Source organism: Quercus robur, chromosome 10 (assembly GCF_932294415.1).
Source record: "Quercus robur chromosome 10, dhQueRobu3.1, whole genome shotgun sequence".
NCBI lineage: Eukaryota > Viridiplantae > Streptophyta > Magnoliopsida > Fagales > Fagaceae > Quercus > Quercus robur.
The window spans coordinates 31727354-31736947 of record NC_065543.1 but is presented as its reverse complement, the minus strand read 5'-3'; the positions used below and the strand labels follow the sequence as shown (position 1 = coordinate 31736947).

General features: G+C 33.4%; 1 protein-coding gene across 1 annotated transcript; it reads left to right on the top strand.

Moving 5' to 3' along the window:
• The first annotated feature begins 2375 nt into the window (after positions 1-2375).
• LOC126703441 (protein DETOXIFICATION 16-like) lies at positions 2376-9211 on the top strand. The gene is made up of 7 exons (XM_050402396.1): positions 2376-2933; positions 3016-3102; positions 6353-6409; positions 7383-7621; positions 8579-8697; positions 8809-8895; positions 8999-9211. Exons 1-7 carry the CDS (start codon positions 2389-2391, stop codon positions 9071-9073), a joined length of 1209 nt encoding a protein of 402 aa, XP_050258353.1. The 5' UTR covers positions 2376-2388; the 3' UTR covers positions 9074-9211.
• Positions 9212-9594: the final 383 nt, after the last annotated feature.

Below are 9594 nucleotides of genomic sequence, written 5' to 3'. Positions count from 1 at the left end.
CCCTAGCCTTTCTTAGTCCCATTTATAACTAGCTTGAACCGACAGGTATCTAAGAACAAGAGAAAATGAGAGGGAAAATTCCAAGCTCTTATGAAGATATCATTATTATTGATGTCTCATTCGCCTGTCCGTTAGAAATGCCACATAGAACTTGGATATCCCATGTACACAAACTTTGAATGGATCGATCGCCCTTGGAAATCATTTTTTTAATGTTTCGTTTTGTTGTTACGATGTTTTCCGTTGGCTAAGATTTTGTATCTTGGCCAACACAGAAAAATGTGAAAGGCATAAATAGAACAATCCGAGTAATGCAAGGGACACGATCGTGACCCCTCTCATATCTCAATTCCTATCCTGTTTGCGTGTCAATTTTTAATTCGATTTTAGTATTTTTCACATGGGTCTCCATTATATGTACTTAAAGATGTTGAAATTCAACTAAGAGTTAACATGCAAGCAAAGTGTGAATTTGTATGTGACAAAAATGTGTGTACCTAAGTATTACCCCAAAAATCCTCTATCTTTTATTTTCTCCGATTTTCATATATATGATTTTCTCTATTTTAATCTTTGTTTATTTATCACACTTTCTATGTGTGATTTTTCCATCTTGATCTAAATATATATATATATATATATATATATATATATATATATATATATAACCAAAGCCATAGAAGCTCCCACAATTTTCCACATTATCATTATTTTTAAAATATAGCATTATAAAACAAAAATTCTGATTTTAATAACTATTTCTCCTCGATACTCCTCCTTTCTTATAAAAAGCCGATCAACTCTTTCTCCTCCCATCTTTCTCTATATGACAAGCGCAGCACAATCCAAAACCAAACCAAAAAAAGTAAACGTAAGCACAAAACCAAAGCACAGACGGACAGACCCAAACCAAAAGTTTCTCCAAAAAAAAAAAAAAAAAAAAAAACCAAAATAATCCCATCTCCCATCTCCCTCTTCGTTATCTTCCTCCTTATTCCATCCACCCAGAAACTCCATTAAAATACCTTTGAAATTCCAACCACCCAGAAACTCTATTAAAACACCTCTAAAATTCCAACCACCCAGAAACACCTACTAACAGCAAAACCCATGGCCATTCATGGCTACCCACGACCCCACGGCTACCCACGACCACCAACGACCCCACGCTGAGCTGAAGCCACCCACGCCAATCTGAAGCCCACCCACCCAAAGTCGATCTTGAGAAGAGAGAGGCTTCACCGTGAGCCGTGAGAGGAAGAGAGTAGAGAATGTGAGAGAAAGAGATGAGAAAAAAAGAAGAAGAAGAAGAGAGAGGTCAGAGGAGTCTGAAGTGAGAGGAAGAGAGAAGGGTAGAGTCGTAGAGAGAACGCAGAACAGAGACAGAGAGAAACAATGAGAGAGGGATGACATTTATAACACCATCACATGCCTTATCATTCACAAAACTGCCATTACATCATTTTATAAAAATATTTCTTTTAAATAAATAATCAAATAATCATTTTTAAATATTTTAGCTTAACAATAATAGTAAATAAATTTCAACATAAAAAAGTAGTAAACAAATGACTTTATTTCAATTTAGGGAAAAAAAAAAAAAACTTATTTCAGTCCAAAAATAGTAGAAGTAATAACCATATTATTATTGTCTAAAGTCTAACTGAAATGTACAAAAAAAATTGCATAGGTGATAGCTTAAACTCTTCATTCAAATTTTTTTTTTTTTTTAAAGTAATAGCTTAAATTCTTCATTTATTATTGGATTTTTTTTTCATAATCAATAGTTTTCCCGTGCATCACACGGGTTAGCGACTAGTTATTTTATAAGGAAATGAGACATGTGATTTTTATCAAAAAAAAATAGCACTTGGGATTCTTATTAAAGTATAATTTTTTTGTGCTATGAGGCTGCATTTGTGTCCAAAAGTTGTTAATGGGTGGATAATTATTGAATGCTGGGGAATACAGATACTCAGTCCCACCTCGATCGAGTCTTTAAATTTTGTAGTCACTCCAACGACTATGTAGGACACACCATCCCATTAAATAAATATATATAAAAAAAAAGAGTAGGATACTATATATCAACAAAAAAACCATTCATTACCACGTGTCTTTTGGAAATGGTTTGATGCTATCAATTTCCTCTTTCTCCTATTATTTTTGCAATTTTTTTTTTTTTTTCAGAAACAGGTAATTTAGATCTAATAAAATGAAATGTGGAGATATTAAGTCCTTAGAGATCAAGGCCCACATGTTAACATTTTCATGTTCTTTGTTATGACTCTATATGGCTTCATAATTGCAAAAAATTCATAATAATGTTTTATATCTTCTAATGCATATTATATTTACAAAATTAAAATGTTCTTCTTGTTGGATCAGATGGGATTGGGTTGTGCATTGGATACATTATGTGGCCAATCATTTGGAGCAATGCAGTTTCACATGCTAGGCATACACACCCAAAGGGCTATGTTTATTCTTCTACTGACTAGCGCATTCCTTTCTGTCATTTGGGCAAACACAAAACCAATTCTAATTGTAATGCACCAAAATTCCGAGATATCAAAAGAAGCTGGAGTATATGCCACTTTAATGATCCCATGTCTGTTTGCTTATGGCCTTCTTCAGTGCCTAATAAAATTCCTACAAACCCAAAACATTGTCTTCCCAATGGTTCTGAGCACTGGAATTTCAGCTTTAATACACATCCCTGTGTGTTGGATTTTGGTATTTAAATCTGGGCTTGGAAGTAAAGGAGCTGCCATAGCAAACTCTATATCATGCTGGATAAATGTTTTATTGATGGCACTCTACATCAAGTTCTCTTCTTCGTGCAAAGAAACTTGGACTGGCTTTTCGAAAGAGGCGTTGCACAATCTGGCTGAGTTCCTTAAAATAGCCATTCCTTCAGCTCTTATGCTTTGGTAAATTACTCACCCTAAATTGAATGTGAGTTCCAGAGTAATTCCTTTTAACTGAATTGTTCATTCCAATGATTTTGAACAGCCTGAAAGTGTGGTCGTTTGAACTGATAATTTTTCTCTCTGGGCTTCTTCCTAATCCACAATTAGAGACTTCAGTGCTTTCTATCTGGTTAGTCTTACAATCTTGAACATTTCTTGTCTTAATTTTCTTTTACATCTTAGTTTTTCATTTTCATTTTTGGGTTATATAAACTGCAATTTTGGTCCCTATGTCATGTTTCCACCGCCTTGACAAATGTTGACGTGACTCTTTTTTTTTTTTGGTGGCTTGTGTAATTTTTTGTAGTCGTCAGTTTCAAAATTAGTACTTGTGCAAACACGTGATTACCGAATTAACTTAGGTGTTAAGACCCCAATTTTTTACTATTTTTTAAAATACTAGATATAACTTATCAATAAGAATTGTTAATCTCTCTCTCTCTCTCTCTCTCTCTCTCTCTCTCTCTCTCTCTCTCTCTCTCTCTATATATATATATATATATTGTTAGAGATATATTAGACATATGTATACTCATGTTAAGATTCATTGTAACACAGGTTATTGTACTACACTCTTACATAATAAAGATGTAGCCCTTAAGATTTTCCTTCATGAATGTAAGCCGACAAAGCTGAACCATGTAACCCTCGTATTCTTGGTGTTCCTATTCTATACTTCCCCTTCCGCATCCACTTTAGAATATTCAACAAAATATAACACATCGCATTACTAATATATTTAATATGGTATCAGAGCCAAACTTTGTTCTTGGCATTAAACAAACATCTCTACACAGCAAAGAAATTTCCCATGTGCACACAGATTAACCTTCCATCCCGACGACTTGCCTTGCTACCTCTCGGATCTAGACTCCACGTAATCATACAGCCACTGTTGCTCACACTCATATCTAAGATCCACAAGAAAAGCAATCTATGCCTCCTCTTTCAGATCTGCGCAAATCAAGCCTTTGCTTGACGAAACCAACCATACAGACGTGCTCCTCGGCCTCTCGGGAGAAAAATCCAAAAGTCCAGCCAGCATCTGCTACTGCATGAGCCTCCACGCGCAGACAAAGTCCCCGGATCTTTCTCCCACATGCCGCCACGATTTCTTTATGTGTAGCTTATCTATTGGACGCACACGCCGTCCTATCAGCCATGTCGACCATTGATTTGCCTATGGAAGAAATTTGGTGACCATCTGTTGAAGCACGCGCCTCAATGCGTCGTTTGATTTTTGGACTCTCTACCACATGCCGGTGGACTCCTCACGCGCTACCACGTGCTGAAGAACTACTGCTGATTTGGCTTGATGTCATCTAATGATGCCATCTAGCCACGTCAACGACGCACAAGCCTTAGCCACGTCAGCACCATGAATGACATCAGCACCTTTACAGTCCGATTTGTGACCCGACCCAAAAACCCAGAATGGACCCGAACAGTGTAGCCTGTGATTGACTTTGACCTGTTGACCGTGCTTGATTGTTGACTTTTTCTATCAGTTGACTTTGACTTTTGGCGTTGACCATTGACCAAAATGTCAAAATTTCTGAAAATGTCTATCTTGCTTAGTTTTTCACATTAGATTCCAATTTTGGACTCTATTTCTTCATTTGAAGCTCCTAAATTGGTCAATTGGAAAATTTTTCATCATGGTTTCTTCAAAGGCATTCTTCAAGGTAGGCATCTTCAAGGAATCTTCTCATACTTATCTAACCTCAAGCCTTCATTGAGCTTCCGCCTTGAGTTTGAGGGAGGGTGTTAAAGATATATTAGACATATTAGCCCAATATAATAGGCTCAAGCCCACTATTGCTTGTACTAGTAGTCTAGGGTTAAGTCGCCTATATATACTCATGTTAGGGTTTATTGTAATATATGTTATTATTATACTACACCCTTACATAATAAAAATGTAACCCTTAAGAGTTTCCTCTGTGGATGTAGGCCGGCAAGGCTGAACCACATAACCCTCATGTTCTTGGTGTTCTTATTCTATACTTCCCTTCCATATCTGCTTTAGCATATACAACATAGTATAACATATCGCATTACTGATATATTTAACATATGTAAAATAATGATATAAGATTGGAGAGTGTTCATTCGTAAAATGAATAAAGTGAAAATTCAAGACCTAGAATTTTCTAAGTGAAAATTTGAAATTCAGGTCTTTCGATCGGTTGAATCTTTTGCTCGACCGATAGAAATGATGAGGAAAATAATTCTGGATTTTCTGACTGATTCAATTGGTGTTTGATTCTTGTTCGATTGATCAAAAAAAGCCTTTGATTGATGCTAGATTCCTCTCGATCAATCAAGACTCGTGAAAATTGAATTTCTGCAGAATTTTTTGATAACGGTTCTGAACGTTTGAAAATGTTTTAAGCCTTGTGAACGGTTTTATGAAACATTTTAACTTTACATACGTGCCTTTTAAGGGTTATAACTCTGCGTATAAATAGTGGTTCATGTTCACTTTATAACTAATTCTTTTTCTCCCTCAAATAGTTTCTAAGAAACACAAGAAATCTGGTGGGTATTTTACAAAACTGTTATTTATAAAACCCAATAAACCTGGTTGTATCATGAGAACAAATTTTTAAAAGTTCTTTAGCAACTTGTATATAAGGGCAAATATTATCTAAGGATAACATTCAATTGTGCCTCTAAGTCAATCATAATTTCAGTTTGCTTGCTATATTCATTTTGTTCTTTCATCATTACTCCTTGATTTGGTGAAGTTCTCAACACACACACACATATATATGAATTAACATGTCATGAGATAGCATCTTAAATTAGAAAGGAAAATTCGTAGTTTACATTGTATTATCAATGTAAAATGTAAGATTTATATTGATAATACAATATAAATTTATAATTACTCAATTATATTAGTAATTGTGCAGACATGTAACCATGTTAAGGACCACAATTTTTTCTTCTCCCTTTTTACTATTTTCTAAAATTCTAAATTGCCATATTTTTATATATTCTAATTTTATGAGATTAGTATGTGGCCAGTGTGTCAAAAACATTCAAACGAAAGGTGTATCTTCATATATATATATATATATATATATATATATATAATAAGGTTAACATTGAGATGTTTAATTAAAGCAATTGCTAGTTTATGTAAGCAGTTACAATCTGACACATAATTTATTTTTTCTTTAATAATTTGATAGTTGAGGGAGAGAAGATTTGAATTCTGAATTTCTCTTTTGAAAAAATTAGGAAATATGAACCAATTAAGCGCTCTTGACATGATCTACAACGCACATAATTAAATCATACTTTGACCTTTTATTTCATTTATGTGCTCAATTAGTACTTTTATTAACTAATAAACCAATTTTTATTTTCAGCCAAAACACATTGGGACTGTTGTGGACGATCCCTTTTGGACTCGGGGCTGCAGTGAGGTACGTTATGCAGACTAAATCATGCATAAGGGCAAGTTATGGAAACTTCATTTAAGTGTGTTTGAGAATAGCTTATTTGTTGTGTGAAATAAAGTTAAGAACTAACTTATTTTCAAAAAAATAAAAGACTGATTATCTGCACACAAAAAAAATCTAAAAACAAATAATAATAATAATAATGTCAAACGCACTCTCATAGAGTTTTGTATGGCTGCCTGGCCACTAAGCCACCTGCCTCGTTGGTAAAACATTTCTTTATGTTCCAATAATATCAACCTTAATTTAACCTAGCAAATACTTTCATCAATATTTACCAAAAAAAAAAAACTTTCATCAATTTTTCCATTAGTTTTATACATATAGAGAAAGCAATGTTCAAGCCCATCTCCTGGCCGACTAAAGCTCCAGTGTCCAACTCTTGTCCTCTAACCATTTTTTTTTTTTTTTTTTTGTAACTCTTGTCTCCAACTTTGGCGGCCCAAGCTTTGGAAAGAGATAAAGTTGGGCCTTGGAAAGAGATAGAGTCAGACCCTCCTCCTCCTCTAAACTTTTGTTGGTCATAAAACCTAAAGTTACATATTAAATACTTTGAAATCTAGTGAAGACTATATGTGAGAATACAAATGTGGCATAGTTCATCCTATCCAATTTTTTTTTCACCAACCAAACCATAGTATATTCATAGCATTTCAAAAGGGGACTTGATTGTCTCACTTCTTTTATACACTCTCTATACACATCATATATCATCAAGTTTTAAATATTTAAATTTCTTTAAAAATGTGAATACCTAATCTTGATTTTGTGTATATTGTATATATATAGTATACATCAGCAAGTGTGAATTGTGAAAAGCTTGGCTTGACTTTCGAAATTTACAACTTTCCTACTGAGCCTGAGAATGAGCTTATAAAATCATTAAATATAGAACAATGATTTCTACTTGATCTAACTCCATTTGTTTGATCTATAGCATCCGGGTTTCAAATGAATTGGGGGCAGGGAAACCAAAAGCAGCAAGATTAGCCGTAAGGGTTGTCCTAGTCATGGCCATCACCGAGGGAATGTTAGTTGGATTGCTCATGATACTATTACGTAACATCTGGGGCCATGTTTATAGCCATGAACAAAAGGTGGTTAAATATGTAGCGGTCATGATGCCAATTGTTGCTCTTTCAAGCTTCCTAGATGGGTTACAGGGTGTAATTTCAGGTTTGTTTTCTTCAAATTCCAATGTTTTAGTCGAGTTTATGTTAAATTTTGATTTATGCTCATTGATATAAAAAAATAAAACCAAACAAAAAAACAAATAAAGAACAAGATTCGAGTGAGTGATAGCTCACTGAAAATTTCACTCTTTGTGGTATCACATGTTTGTAGTTCTAACACCACCGTCCTATCTCCTACTATCTACCAATCTCCAAAATATATATATATATATATATATATCTGAAAGTATCATATTATTGTATTAAATACTAAGACATCAAATGAATAGGATTCAAGTTATTAACTATTATTCTTTTCTTTTCTTTTCTTTTTTTAAATAATTTGATAGTTACAATAGGAAAAATAAAATTTGAACCACAAATATCTCCACTAAAACACTAGGAAGCAGTAGTTAAATTACAAGACTCTTGATAAATTTCTAGTATTGAACTACAAGACTATTGACAACGATCATTCTTCTTAGTTTCCTAAAAATTTAAAGAACCAAAGTTTCAAATAATAATTTACAACGACTTTCCCTCAAAAAAAAAAAAAAAAAATATATATATATATATATATATATATATATATTACGACTTAATTTGAAATTGATTAGCTGTTAAAGAAATTTTCCTTCCTAATTAAAGATAAAAATAAAATAAATGTTTTTTAGGAGATAAAATCTTTGGAGAAAAACCCTTTTCATTTACTAATTCTAAATGCATTCTAAAGTTAATCGATATGTTATGACTTATGAGAAACACACACATCTCTAGCAAAAAATTTCATACTTGCTGATATGACAAATTGTTAGTAATAAATAAACAAAATTAATGCTAGTAGTTGGCCAAATGAAAACTAATAAAAATTTATCAACTCAATAGTTATGAAAAATGTTGTGATATTATTTGTATATGCAGCATTGCTCATGTGTTATTATTTCTTATGGTCCACAAACAGGCGTTGCAAGAGGTTGTGGTTGGCAGAAGATAGCTGCATATGTCAATCTTGGATCTTTTTATCTTGTAGGCGCTCCTTGTGCTGTCTTATTTGCTTTTTTCTTCCACATGAAAGGAAAGGTAAAGTTGCTTCAGTCTCGCTTCTGCTTATGTTGTTTGTCATCTTCGAACGATTGCAAATAATTATTAGTTATTTCACGTAGGCTTTGTAATCGAATATGTTTCGAACAGGGGCTCTGGCTGGGGCTTATATGTGCATTTATTGTGCAAGTGATATTCTTTCTTATCATTACCATAAACTCTAATTGGGAAAAGGAAGTAAGGCATTCTATATTCCTTTTTATATATTTCGGTCACTCTTTTTTTTTTCCTCTCTTCAAACGTTTATTGCAACTCACGATCTTTTTCTCTTGCTTTTTAGGCAGAAAAGGCGGCGGAAAGAGTCAACGACTCCAAGAATCCAAGTGGAGAAGACTTCGAGAGACCAAAATGTTAAGCCTATGTTAAGCCTATAGCGGATAGGTGGTGCATTTTATTATTATGATTGTAATGCTGACAGCACTAGCATTATAAAAACCCCCGATTGCTATTTTACCATCCAACCAGCAAATAATCAGCATTACCCCGATTGCTATTTCTTTTTCTTTTTTTAAGAACTGTGAACAGTTGGTTGTGATTAGGCATAGCAATTTTCATCCAAATCTATGAACCCATCTATTACCCACCTAATTTGGATAAGTTTTAACCCAACTTATTGGAATATTTGGGTTAAATGGGTAAAAATCTATTAGGTTATTTAATTATGTGGGTCTTAATGAATAAACTCACTAACACCCATTAAAACCCATCTAAAATTTAAATAAACAACAGAAAATCTAAATTTCTAGAAAATGATTAAAATACCACTAAAACTTAAAAAATAACCAAAATACCCCATTGAAATACCACTAAAACTTAAAAAATAACCAAAATACCCCCATGAAACTTTAAAAATGACCAAAATACCCCCTAAATCTA